Below are 14,872 nucleotides of genomic sequence, written 5' to 3'. Positions count from 1 at the left end.
TAGATGAGGGAATGAAAGATCAGAATTATATTTTGGAAACATGATGAACAATGAGTTCACATGGACCTATGTGAACTACAATGAGTTCACAACGTCCCACAACGTTACAGACTTAACAGACTTGTAAGTGGTTACTTTACAGCCCAGCTGGTTTTGGAGAGGTTTAAATGAAACTATGACAGGGTCTAGAGTGGGAACCCTCTGAGTATGAAGAGAGTATTTCGTATTTAGTATTTCCTATTCAGAAAAAATAATATTAAATTTAAACTGTACTTGTTCATATCCCCAACCTTTTCAATAACAGATAATCCACTACAAGTAGATTCTAAGAACTATTACTTTATTACTATAGTCAATCTAGTCTTAGTTTTATATATTAAAATATCATGCTTGCAAAAATAAAGGACTTGCATCAAAATAAAGAGCTTTTGTCACAGCAAAGGAAACCATCTATAAGATGAAAAGGCAACCGACTGAATGGAATAAGATATTTGCAAATGATATATCCAATACGGAATTAGTATCCAAAATATATAAAGAACTTTTATAACTCAATACAAAAAATAACAATAATCTGGGGTGCCTGGGTGGCTCAGTGAGTTAAAGCCTCTGCCTTTGGCTCAGGTCATGATCTCAGGGTCCTGGGATCGAGCCCCCACATTGGGGGGTCTCTACTCAGCAGGGAGCCTGCTTCCTCCTCTCTCTCTGCCTGCCTCTCTGCCTACTTGTGATCTCTGTCTGTCAAAGAAATAAATAAAATCTTAAAAAAAAACAATAATCCAATTAAAAAATGGATAGGGGATATGAATAGTTATTTTTCCAAAGAAGACACACAGATGGCCAACAGACACATGAAAAGATGCTCAACATCACTAAACATCAGGGAAACACAAATCAAAACCACACTGAGCTATCACCTCACTCCTATCAGAACGGCCAAAATCAAAAACAAGAAACAAGTACTGGCGAAGATGCCAAGTAAAAAGAACGCTCGTGCACTGCTGGTGGGAAGGCAAACTGGTGCAGCTGCTGTGGGAAACAGTATGGAGATTCTTCAAAAAATTAAAATAGTAACACCATGGTCCAGTAATTCTACTACTAAGTATTTATCCAAAAAAACCCCAAAAATACTCATTCAAAAAGATACATGCACTTCTATGTTTGTGGCATTATTTACACTAGATAACATATGGAAAATAAAGAAGATGTGGTGTATATACATACATTCATACACACACACACACAATGGAATATTTGGCCATAAAAAAGAACGAGAGCTTCCAATTTGCAACAGCATGGATGGACCTAGAGGATATTATGCTAAGTGAAATAAATCAGACAGGGAAATACAAATGCCGTAAGATTTCACTTAAATGTGGAATCTAAAAAATAAAACAAATGAATAAACAAACAAACAAAAGGCAGAAACAGACCCATAAGGACAGAGAACAAACTGAAGCTTGCTGGGGGTGGGGGATGGGCAAAATGGGTGAAAGGGAGAGGGAGATACAGACTTCCAGTTAGGGAATGAATCAATCATGGGAATAAAAGTTTCAGCATAAACAATAAAGTCAAAGATATTGTAATAGCATTGTATGGTAGCAGAAGGTAGCTACACTTGTGGTGAACACAGCAGAACACACTTGTGGAATTGCTATGCTGTGCGCCTGAAATTAATTGAACCCTGTGTGTCAACTATACTTCAATTACCATGCTTGTTTGGAAGGGGCTGCAATAGTTCTGTACAGTTTCTAGCACTGTGATTCTCGTTTCCGTGTTGTGCAAATATTAACACATAATTTTGTGCCTGTGACACATAGTAGATAAAAAATACCATCTTTTGTTTTTCCCACATCAATATAATGCCAGAGTTAAAGGATAAGTAGAAGGTACCAAAGACATGATATGCTGTATATTGAAGAAAAAAAATACAGATCCTATAATAGTTCATCAAGTGGGATATTACTGTGTGGGTCATGGATTAAAAAATTAGTTGACCTCCTAGACCCCAAAGATGGTAATAAGTGCCAACAGCTGGGTCCTTTTGACTGCCTCCCCCTTCAAAGTATATTAGGAATAGACTTATGACATAATAGTCAAAGAGATTGTTAATTTCCATTCCTTTCAACGGGCACAATTTAATGTAGCAATTTAGAAGTGAAAAAATGACCATAGTTTTTAGCGTCTGGACCAAAAGAGATATTAGAGCAGATATTGCACATATGAACCATCACATGCAAATTTTGTAAAAATTAGATATATTTTTGCATCTCACTGGTGATAAGGTTTTATGAAAGTTCTAGCTTTCCATAGATGCTGTTTTATAACATAATCCTATCACGCAGAAAGCTACTGCTCAAGTACTCTAGATCAGAGGAACTCAGTCATTATATCAGCAAAGAGGAAAAAAAAGAAAATTAAGAAGATCCATTTTGAAGATAGTCAGACTAATACACTTTCATGAAAACATGAGGAAAACAAAGGAGTGATTTTGAGGGGACGTCCTACAGTCTGTAAACAGCCCCAGACGTGACCAGAGGAGAGTTTTAGAATCAGAGCTGGTTTGAAGTTAAATGGATTCTGTGACCATTTTCTCTCTTCTCTTGAGATGTTTTGAGTGCACGGTTCTCCTGAATTAATTGCATTACATTTTAGGAGGAAAGAAAAGAAAAGAAAAAATTCCTGCTAGTGTGCAGGAGCTAACAAGACTGTCCAGGCCAAAACCTCCAGACAACCAATAACTGGTTTTGAGACTAACATTTTGTGGCAAACATTTTCATCAAAGAATATAAATGTGGAAGTTGAAGGTGACTATTTCTTTCATTACTGTTCAAATTCAGTACCTTGCCTGACCCAGTCTCCACGATGAAGATTATGCTCTAATGTGTAGCAGCATTTGTGATATCCAGAGAGCAGTTCTGCCCAGCTAATGGTCACAGTGCCTTCTTCATCTTCGTGTGCACTAGCAGGACGCTCAAACAGGGAAATCAAGGCCATTGTGAAAGCAATTGCTTGAACCTTAAATGAGATGTTAAAAGAAAAACAAACATGGGCAGTGTAATTATTGTAAAAGACCCGATGTTCCTTAAGATTAACAAGGAATAGTGTACCTGGGAGGCTCAGTTGGTTAAGTGTCTGCCTTCAGCTCAGGTCATGATCCCAGAGTCCTAGGATCAAGCCCCACATCAGACTCCCTGCTCAGCGGGGAGCCTACTTCTCCCTCCTCCCTCTGCCTGCTGCTCCCTCTGGTTGTGCTCTCTCTCCCTCTCTTTGTCAAATAAATAAATAAAATATTTTTAAAAGATTAATAAGGAATAGATACTGAATTAATGGGGATTTCCTCAGTATTATTTAAAGGATGCAGGCAGTTATAGTAAAAGACAGAACAAGAACCATGTTGGTAAAGCAATTACCAAGGGAAGTTCATTATTTGCTTTTATGATACACTTGTTATTAAACACACAAAGAATGCACAGTTTTCACAATTAGGAAAGGAAATTGTTCAAAGTAGACTACTTCAGAGTTCATGGGCATATTCTCGTGTCATTCAGGAAGTAATAATCTTGCAGCAGTTGGGTGGAATGTGATAGGAAGATGAGTCATCATATCCAATGTCTGGGTTTCTGTGCTGCCTTCTCGAATGCATCTATCCCACTGTTACATAATACAGGAAATAAGCACTACCCAGGAGGCTGACACCAGGAGGCTTTTGAATGAAAAGAAGAATAATTAGTTTGAAAGAGTCATAAGAGATAACTTTAGGTATTTAATAATTGGCAAGAAAACCACACGAAGATTGGTTTCGTAAGCAAGAAAAGGAACTGTTACCTAATCCACATTTTCCATGTCCAGCATGTGTGGCCTTCAAATCTATAAATTCCAAGGTCACCCTCTTGTGTTCTATTTCTATACTGAGCTACAGTTTGATGATTAAATCCATAGTTCAATCTTTCCTTCCCTCACTTACCTTTCCAGTTATGTCCCCGAAAGAAAGAACTGATTCGTTGGCATCAAGGGGGTCATACCAATATTCCATACAAACTGGCGTTCCTTTGAGGCCTTGGAGTTTATATTGACAAGGAAATTCTCCTTTGGACAGCAGATCATAGAAATAAATCTCTTTACTTGTAAAAGCCACTGCTATCTAAAGTAGCAAAGAGAAAAATCAGCAAGTATTTCTGATGAATTTAGGGAAATGGGTATACAAAGGAGACATGCAAATCTTAGCACCAAAGCGGACACTGTTCCCTGAGGGTCACTAACAGTATTACAGAAACACAGTATGGTGGCACAATTGCACTTTATTCTAAGTTTGGACACTAACCAAGAAAAAAAATTCTTTCCATTAAAGGCATTTGACCATACTTTCTTCTGTATCCCCACTTCATGCACCTGCAAACCTCTTCCATCCGTGGGAGATGAGATGATTAATCACATAGTAAAAACAAAGACAGAGGATGACAGCATCACACAGCCATGCCAGAAGCTTTACAAACCATGTTTTACAAAGCAAGCAGAGGCTTTCATAAAAATCAGTTGATAAAAACTCTAAGTAGCGCTCACAAGTCAGATAAAATCCCAAAACTATTTTTAAAAGGGTAAATAAATTTGATGATAAAATTGACAAAACTTTAACTAAACTAACCCAAGATTTTTAAAAAGGTGAAAATACATATTGCTAAAATAAGAAATAGAAGAGTGCCCTACTAATGACCTGATAGAAACAAAACAGGATGATAAGAGAATATCATAAACAATGGAAAGCCAACAAAGTAGGTAACCTAGATGAAATTCCCAGACAAAAACATTACCTAAACTAACTCAAAACCAAATAGAAATTCTCAGTAGACATATAGTAAGTAAAACAACTGAAATGATAATCAAAACAAATTCTCACAAAGAAAATCCCAGGCCCAGATGGTTTTACTAATAAATGTAACCAAACATTTGAAGAATTAACACAAATGTTTCTCAAACTCTTCCAAAAAAAAAAAAAAAAAAGTGGAGGAAATACTTCCCAAATCATTTATGAAACCAGTACCATCTTATTACCAAAACCACACAAAGACATCACCAAAAAACTGCAGCTCCATCTCCCTAATGAATATAGATGTAAAAATCTTCTATTAAACACTAGCAAAGAGAATTCAACAACATATAAAAAAATAACATACCATGATATGTAACCCTGATATTTATATTAGAATACAAGGCTACTTTAACATACAAATATCACCAATGTAATATTCTATAGTAATAAAAGAAAGGACCAAAACTGTATGATTATCTCGATACCCAAAAAAGCATTAAACAAAATCCAACACATTTTCATGAAAAAAAAAAATGCTCAATAAACCAGGAAGAGAAGGAAACTTCTTCAACCTGATATACACAAAAAACCCATAGCTGCTATCATACTTAATGGTGGAAAATCAAATGTATTCTTCCTAAGATCAGGAACATGATGAAGATGTTCACTCTCACCAGTACTATTCAGCACCACACTGGAATTTCCAGGAAGGGAAATTGGGCAAGAAAAGACATAAGAGCATCCAGATTAGAAAGGAAGAAGTTAGACTATCTTTATTAGTAGATGACATGATCTTAAACATAGAAAATCCTAAATAATAACAACAACAATAAAATGATCAAAACCAATAAATGATTTCAGGGAAGTTGCTGGATATGAAATCATTTTCTAAAAATCTACTTTACTTCTACACACTAGTGATGAACAATCTGAAAATGATATTACCAAAAACAGTGTTAGGAAAACACAAAGACAAAACACAAGCTGTGACACAGATTTTGTAAATTATCCACCTGATAAATGTATATATCCAGAATATATAAAGAATTCTCAAAACTCAACAAAGTAAACCCAACAATAAAATGGGCAAAAGATTTAAACACACACCTCACCAAAGAGGATATACAGGTAGCAAATCATTATATGAAAAATATGTTCAATATTACAAGTCATTAGGAAAATGTGAATTCAGGGGCGCCTGGGTGGCTCAGTGGATTAAGCCGCTGCCTTCGGCTCAGGTCATGATCTCAGGGTCCTGGGATTGAGCCCCGCATCGGGCTCTCTGCTCCGCAGGGAGCCTGCTTCCTCCTCTCTCTCTGCCTGCCTCTCTGCCTACCTCTCTGCCTACTTGTGATCTCTCTCTGTCAAATAAATAAACAAAAAAATCTTTAAAAAAAAAAAAAAAAAAGGAAAATGTGAATTCAAAGCACAGTTAAGATAAAAAAAAAAAAACTATTAAAATGGCTAAAATAGGGGCACCCGGGTGGCTCAGTGGGTTAAGCCTCTGCCTTCGGCTCAGGTCATGGTCTCAGGGTCCTGGGATCGAGTCCCGCATCCATCTCTCTGCTCAGTGGGGAACCTGCTTCCTCCTCTCTCTCTGCCTGCCTCTCTGCCTACTTGTGATCTCTGTCTGTCAAATAAATAAATAAAGTCTTAAAGAAAAAAAATGGCTAAAATAAAGAGATAGGAAAAAAACAAACCAACCCTGACTATACCAAATGTTGGTAAGGATGTGCTATATCCACATAATAAAATATAACACAACAATAAAAATATAAACCACAGACATATTTCAAAATAACCAAGCCAAGTTAAAGAAATCAGACCAAAAAGAGTACATACTGTATAATGTCAGTTATATAAAACTCTGGAAAATGCTAACTATTGTGTGGTGACAGTCTATCTGTCACTACCTGACAAGGAGAGATGGGAGGGGTTAGATAGGGGATTACAAAAAGGCACAAGGAAACTTTGGAGGATGATGAATATGTTCATTATCTCCATTGTACTGTTGATTTTTCACAGTATCTAAATGTATTAAAATATATTGGCTTGGGATACTTTTAATTTGTGCAGTGCATTTTGTGTAATTATACCTCAATAAAGCTGTTTGAGAAAAGAAGAAAAAAGCAACATTCTTTAACCTTCCTTGTTGACTAAGTGCAAAGGAAAGGCTAAGTGTTAGTCATCAGTCCTGGAAAGAAGAAACAATGCAACATAATCATAACACAATAAAACAACACAAATATTATATGATAATAAAACAGAGTGCTGCACACAGATATAAAAGAAACTCTGGACTTGAACTATGCTGTAATCAATACAGTTAACATTAACACCAGATCCTTAGCAAGAAGGAACTGGATATTACATCAGTTACCACTCTAGAGGCAGCAAGGACTCTGAAACAGATCCTGAAATCAAGCAGGCTCTGTTTACAAATCTTGCAACACTGATTACATCCTTTGTGACCTAGGGCAAATTCCACAACCTCCCCTTGCCTAGTCTCTCATTCTTAAAGTAGGAATAATACCCATCTATGGTGACCTCGAGAAGATTAATAAAGCAGGGCATGTCACCTAGGAAATGAATGATGATAATGATGATGATTCTTTATGTTCAAGGCATTAGAGCATACCATTTCCCACTAAAAAGAACCTAGGTCTTTGGAGAAATGGCTGATTCTGGGTGTGGCATAATAAATAGGCAAGATGATCCTAGAACACTTTGTCATACCAGAGAGCAAAGAAGTTTTCAAAGACAAATATGGTTATATCAGAAAAGACTCAGACTGCCTTGTATTCATCCCAGTGTCCAAAGATGGTACAATTTTAGGGATGGCTTAATAACTCAGTGGACTGAAATAAATCATATTATTTAAACTCATGAGTTTCTAATGACACTGATAACAATAATGATAGTAGTACCCATTTTTCATCTTTAGAGGATTTTGAATGCTGGTAAATAAAAGTAAAGAATTACTCATTTATCCTGCATTTGATCTATGTCAATTAGTCGTTTAGCCTCTATTTGATCTATATTATAGCTAAATAATTGACAAGAAGAGTTTTTTATAGAGGTATTTCAGCTTGTAAAGAGGAAATCATGAAACTAGAAAGTCATCATCTTGCAACCCCTAAACAGATTGATAGATGAAGGAATAATCAGTGATAACTGATAATGTCCCAAGAAGAGAGAGAACAGTCATTTTGTGCCTCCTGACTGAGGAACCCCTATTCCAGAACAAACCACTCTAAAACTGATCAAGTTTTTAGATTTGACTACCAATATACTGGAAAGATGGGGAACAAGTGAACAAATTAAACAACTATCTAAATACAGTCCAGAAAATCCAGACTGTTGGAAACTTTAAAGGACAAACACCTAGTGTCTTTAACAAAAACAGCAAGAGCAAAAACAAAACAATGTGAGACGCCTGGGTGGCTCAGTCCGTTGGGCCGCTGCCTTCGTCTTGGGTGGTGATCCCAGAGCCCTGGGATAGAGTCCCGCATCAGGCTCCTTGCTCATCAGGGAGCCTGCTTCTCTCTTCGCCTCTGCCTGCCACTCTGCCTGCTTGTGCACACTCTCTCTCTGACAGATGAATAAATAAAATCTTAAAAAAAAAAAAATGCAACAATAAAGAAGAGGTGGAGAAAAACGTGTAGATCAAAAGAGACCAATCAACAATTCACAATGGTTTGGACCTTATTCAAATCGTGATTCAAACAAATTATCTAACAAGGAATTAACAGATGATCAAAAAATTATAAGACAAGATATGGACATGACTAAATATTTGATGATCGTAAGGAATTATTATAATTGATGTTAAATGTGATAGCACTCTTATGTTTATGCTAAAAAGGGAGACTTTTTTTAGTAAGATGAAATATTTACAGATTAAATAATTGCATATCTTGGGTTTCAAAAGTGGGGAGATATAGATGAAAGTAGATTGGCTGTGAATTGGAAATTGTTAAGGGTAAATATTGGTTTTTAATACTATTATCTCCACCTGTGTGTGCATTTAAAACTTTCATAGGAGGTCTGCCATCTGCTTAATACAAAATACTAAGAATATGGATTCTTTAAGGTTCTTAATCATCCCCTCATAAACTGATTTTTCTTTCAACATGTTATCTGACTTACGGGTAGAGTCATACAAGGATATTTGTACTCAGTGGGCCCTCCCCATACAATTAAGAAACTGACTAGAACGGTGGTTAAAATCAGATAAGCAATTCCTGTAATTGTACTGAGTTGTGCCCATGCATTGTTACAGCCTCTCAGCTCTGCATATAGACCCACGAATCTACTATAGAGTCAGAAATGTCTCACAAGCCAGCAATGCAGCATGGCCACATTTGGGACAGAGCCAAGAATCTGAGTCACTATCAGCTGTGTCCTTTAAAGGTGCCCAAGAAAAACAGTTTGGGAAATCCAGCAACCGATTTGGCTCCACTTACACTCCCTCCAGGTCAGAGGAGAGGCACAGCATGGTATTACAGGTCTCTGTCACTTCCAGTGACAGTCAGGAGCCCTGTCCCATCGTATTTTTCCCCTTTTAAAGAAGTACGTTCAGGGCACCTGAGTGGCTCAGTTGGTTAAGCGTCTGATCCCAGGATCCTGGGACTGAGTCCCACATCAGGCTCCCTGCTCAGTGGGATGAGCTCTCTCTCTCTCTCTCTCAAATAAACAAATTTTTTTTAAAAATCTTAAGAAATAAAGTAGTAAATTCATTTATTAAGGCTTGGTACCTTGTTTACGTTTTCCAAAGAAACCAGACTTGTCACCCACAGGTGTTTAAGCTTGGTGGCATCTGAAGCGATGGGAAGTGTTTCTTGCAGCTTTAAATCCTCTCCCCAGATTCCTAATAAACCTTCCTTACTGATGGTCAGATAACGACTTGAACTTTTTAAGAAAATTACTTTTTGAATGGTGTCCTTGTGTTTCACTGGGAGGAATTCAAGGTCTTTCCACTGGGGAACCACAGTTGCCTTTGCTTGTTCATCTTTCTCATAAAGTGCTAACAGCATAAATGAAGTCAGCTTGTCCCAGTTAATGAAGCCATCTTGGGCCACATCCACTTTGTCAAAAAGCTCTCCGTATTCTTCCTTTGTGCCCCAACCAACGATCTCTCTCATCCTCTGCATAAACTCTTCTCTGGACATGCAAATGGCTTGACATGGGTGTGAGGGCTAGAAATAGGAATAAAAACAAGACAACCGTGAAAGCATCCATAAGTACCAGAGCACTGTCCTATCCCCAAATGTGGACCTAATCATCAGTTCTTCCAAGACACAAAGACAAACATCTTTTACTTTATAACAGGACTATATTTAAGTTAATTGGTACCAGAGAGCATATAATTGACAGGGCTACCAGCTGACATTTTTGATAACAAATATCCTTATAACTGGAAAAGGGAGGCAGGAGGGTCCGAGATTTGAGATGATGATGGAAGCAGCAGTCAGAGTAATGTGGCGCTTCCGTCCAAGGAGTGCAAGCACCTCTGGAAACAGGAAAAGACAAGGAAACAGAGTCTCTGCTAAAGCCTCCAGATGGAAGGCCGTCCTGACAACAGGCGGATTTTAGCCCTGTAAAACCCATTTTGGACTTCTGACCTCCAAAGTAAGACAATACATTTGTGTGTTTAAGCTACTAGGTTTGTGGTAATTTGCTATAGCATCAGTAGGAAACTAGCATAGTGGTTTACAGATGATGGGTGAACAGAGTTTAGCATGGCCAGTAAAATTGAATGACACTGAAACTAATCCAAAAGCATGAAGTCCACTTCCGTAAATACACCATGACAGTGAAACCATATATGATTGAGTTTTGTTATTAGTGGTACTTATGCTCTATAAAGACTTTGCAAATACTTATACTAGTAGATATGGAACTATAGTTTTCAGAGGAAATACAGAGTTATGTTTCTATAAGCCTCTGGTCACAATATTTTCATCACTTGATCAATTGATAACTTGTTTTGTGGGTTTCCATTGAAAGACACTTAATTTAATATAGTTTATTTACTAATACCGAATTCATGACCAACTGAACAAATAACACATATATTTTCCCCATGAGGCACATCATAGCCTTCTTGCACTTGTGAACACTAAACAGAATTTTACCACCACATTTGGGGGCCATTTTAAACACTGAAGTCGCCAACGAAAACACAAAATGGGAAAAGAACCTGGCACTAAGTAGACCACAAACAGGATACTTGTTGGCAGAATGAGAGCTAGAATAAAAAGGCAGAGTGTCATGTTGTTTGATCTCCCTCTGGAATATGTACAGTGAAGTGAAATCTTTTCCACTCTGTGCATGTCTGCAAATGACCATGAAAGTGTCTCCAGTATTAATATTTTGGGTTATAAATAAATTTTAACAAGTAGGCAAACTCACAAATACAAAAACTGTTCATAATGAGAATATTATATATTTTTTAAGAACTTAGTTATCTATTTGACAGACAGAGATCACAAGTAGGCAGAGAGGCAGGCAGGGGCTGTGGCGGGTGGGGGGGAAGCTGGCTCCCTGCTGAGCAGAGAGCCCGATGCAGGGCTTGATGCCAGGACCCTGAGATCATGACTTGAGCCTAAGCAGAGGCTTAACCCACTGAGCCACCCAGGTGCCCTGAGATTATATTTTTAATATTATTACTATTTGAGGGATGCCTGGGTGGCTCAGTAGGTGAAGCGTCTGCCTTTGGCTCAGGTCAGGATTGAAACTGCCTCCCCCTCTCTTTCTGCCTGCTGTTCTGCCTACTTGGGATCTCTCTCTCTCTGTCAAATAAGTAAGATCTTAAAAATATATATAATACTCTCATTATGCACAGTTTTCATATTTGTGAGTTTTCCTACTTGCTAAGATTTATTTATAACCCAAAAAATTAATACTGGAGACACTTTCATGGTCATTCACAGACAGGAACAGAGTGGAAAAGATTTCAGCCTCCACTATACATATTCATACCTCTCAAAAGAAGGTACACAGATATGCACAAAGCATGTGAAAAGAAGCTCCACATCATCTGTCACCAGGGAAATGCAAATTAAAGCATCAAGATGTCACTACACACCCTATTAGAATGGCCAAGAATCTGGAAGACTGACAGGAGTAAATGCCGTCAAGGATCCAGAACAGGAACTATTGCTGATGGGAATGTAACATCATACAGCCTCTTTGGAAGACAGTTTGGTGGTTTCTTAGAAAACTGATCATATTCGTATTATATGACCCAGTAAACATGCTCCTTGGTATTAACCCAAATGAACCAAAAACTTGGGTCTTCAGGGTGTATTGCAGCTTGACTCATAATTGCCAATACCTGGAAGCACCTAATTTGATGTCCTTCAATAGGTGAATGGATGAGTAAACTGTGGTCCATCAGAGAACAGAACATTCTGTTAAAAAGTGCTAAAAAGAAAGGCGCTATCAAACCATGAAAAGACCTGGAGGAAACGTAAACGCATACTACTAAGTGAAGGAAGCCGATCTGAAAAGGTTGCCTGGTAGGATTCCAACTACGTGAAATTCTAGAAAAGGCAAAACCATAGAGACAGTAAAAGGTTCAATGGTTGCCAGGGGTTGGAGTGGGGAGGATGAATAGGCAGAGCACAGAGGATTCTAGGGCAGTGAAACCACCCTGTATGATACCATCGTGGTGGATATATATCAGCATGCATTTGTCCAAAACCCACAGGATGTACAAGACCAAGAATGAGTCCTAATGTAAAATGTGGCCTTTGGGTGATTATGATAGGTCAATGTAGGTTCAACAACAGTAACAAACATACCCCTCTGGTGGGGTTATGTGGATAAAGCAGGAGGCTGGGCATGCTTCAGGGTAGGGGATATATAGGAAATCTCTCTACTTTCCCCTTAATTCTGTTGTGAGTCTAAAACGACTCTAAAAATATAAAGGTTTAATTGAAAAAAAAAAAAAAGATGAACCAAGGTATTATGTGTGCAAAAACTAAGTAATCAAGTGTTTAATAGAATTTGGTCTAGGCTTTTAATTAATTGACTTAACTTTCTGAGAAATAATTGGTATCCAGCCCTTTGAACTACTCAGAAGTCCATCGTTCTTTTCTTTGTTAAATTATTTTTAGTCCAAAAAGTTTAGAGAGATGGAAATTTTTCAGTGACCCAGATTTCAAGTGTGGAGAAAGAAATCTGATCCTAAAAAACACTCCATTTGAGCCAAACTGCAAACTGTTTCTGAATGATAAGTCAATGTTGATCTTTTATTTCAAAACTGTTGCATAATGACATCAATGAGCCTCTTATATTTACGTTATTATCTTATATTATGTTTAAAACATTATAAAGCTGAATCTCAGAGTATTTTCTTATGAGTTAGTGACTTTTTTTTCCAGGAACAGGAAACTGTTTTGACTAATAAATACCAAAATAAGTCTTTTTTATATCCTAGAATATGGAATTGCAAATGGACCATAAACAAAGACAACAAATTATCTTCCCCAAAGTAACATACACAACCAACTGTATAATTTTCTGTGCATTGCATTAATAATGCCCATATGCACCGGGAAAAGATTTGAGAAATACTCCCAATTTATGAAGTTTGACAGAAAAGAGCAATTATATAATATACTGGACAGTTCTATTATTGATTGTTCATTGATCTAAGTTTGAAAATAAAACCAAGTTTTGCCATACCTTTGGCTAAAAGAGAAATTTGTTTTTGCTAAAAATTTCTAATGTGTTTCAAAAAGCATTATGCCTTGATCGGTATGTGTTTTGTGTTTATCACTTCTATTATATTCCAGGTTTAATAAATTAGTTCAATGCACAATGAAAGTATGTGATCTTTTACACAAACTTAAAATCACTCATGCATTGAATTTTACCACACAGTTAATGCTCATTTTATCACTTATTCCCACTTATGTCCCGGGACGAGAATTAACTTACTCATTCCATTACATTATGCACATCACACTTGGTGCCAGGAGGATTGTGTGGTTGTACAGTTAGAGCTCCAAGCCTCAGCTTCAGTTATTAGGCCTCTAAATAGGGATAATGCAAACTAACTGTTAGGGCTGTTATCAGGATTAGCTAATAATTTATGTGAACCACACAGAATAATTTAAGGTGAATATAACACATTTATGCTCAATAAATGTTAATTCCCTGTTAACTAAAGAATAGGACTCTATACACAAAGTCATCATGTTTAGCAATGACACTTCTCTAAGGATTTAGCTAAATTCATTTGTTGATGCGAGTGTGTGCGTGTGTGTGTGTGTGTGTGTCTGGAAGGATTTGGAAGTGTACATAATTACTAATTTTAGCTCATTGATCCTACCTATCAAGGGTGGCTAGCTGCTAACTAGATGCTTCTAAGAGACTTCTCAGTGGGTCCAAAAGATATGGGAAGGAGACTTTGAGCAGGATCACGTGAAGCTCTGGGTTTTGCTGACCGTTGCTGTCATGGCAGATGATACTAGTTTCGGACTTCATATGAAATATCAGTTGTGCACATGGTTTCAGTGGCTCTTCCTCATACAGGAAATGGTTCTAAGTGAGCCTGGCAAAAGTAAAGTTTATCTACATGTTTCCAGAGACAAAAATTCTTTCATCCAGGCAAGACCAACATTTTGTCACTGTGAGCCACTTTTTCTAAAATAGGATTTTAATTCTTTATTATTTGAGAGAGAGAGAGAGAGAGCATGAGCTGGGAGCGTGGGGGGTCCAGAGGGAGAAGCAGGCTCCCCACTGAGCAAGAAGCCTGTCACGGGGCTCGATCCCAGGACGTTGGGATCATGACCTGAGCCGAAGGAAGACGCTTAACTGTCTGAGCCACCCAGGCGCCCCTGTAAGCCACTTCTGCTACTTTATGAATTTTAGGTGAGGCAGAGTTTCTATCCTGGACTTCTTGATAGAAGGTAACTCCACAGGAAGAAAGATAAGACGGTCTCTCGATCTAAAAATGAGCTTGCATATACCATGATTTAGTTGAGATAAACTCTCAACCTGTATTAGATTCAGTACTGAATGCCAAAAGAACTTCTCTTTGAACCATCT

General features: G+C 37.6%; 1 protein-coding gene across 1 annotated transcript in view; it reads right to left on the bottom strand.

The window, feature by feature from the left end:
• The window catches only part of WDR49 (WD repeat domain 49), a 134,147-nt gene that overhangs the window by 104,270 nt on the left and 15,005 nt on the right, over window positions 1-14,872 (bottom strand). The window contains exons 3-5 of the mRNA XM_046003144.1: window positions 9,568-10,008; window positions 3,968-4,144; window positions 2,844-3,018 (exon numbers count right to left, since the gene is read on the bottom strand). Coding sequence (XP_045859100.1) covers window positions 2,844-3,018; window positions 3,968-4,144; window positions 9,568-10,008 — 793 coding nt within the window. The remainder of the gene's footprint in view (window positions 1-2,843; window positions 3,019-3,967; window positions 4,145-9,567; window positions 10,009-14,872) is intronic.

This window comes from Meles meles, chromosome 4 (genome assembly GCF_922984935.1).
Source record: "Meles meles chromosome 4, mMelMel3.1 paternal haplotype, whole genome shotgun sequence".
In the NCBI taxonomy this organism is placed as follows: Eukaryota; Metazoa; Chordata; class Mammalia; order Carnivora; family Mustelidae; genus Meles; species Meles meles.
This window is presented reverse-complemented; position numbering and strand designations above follow the sequence as displayed.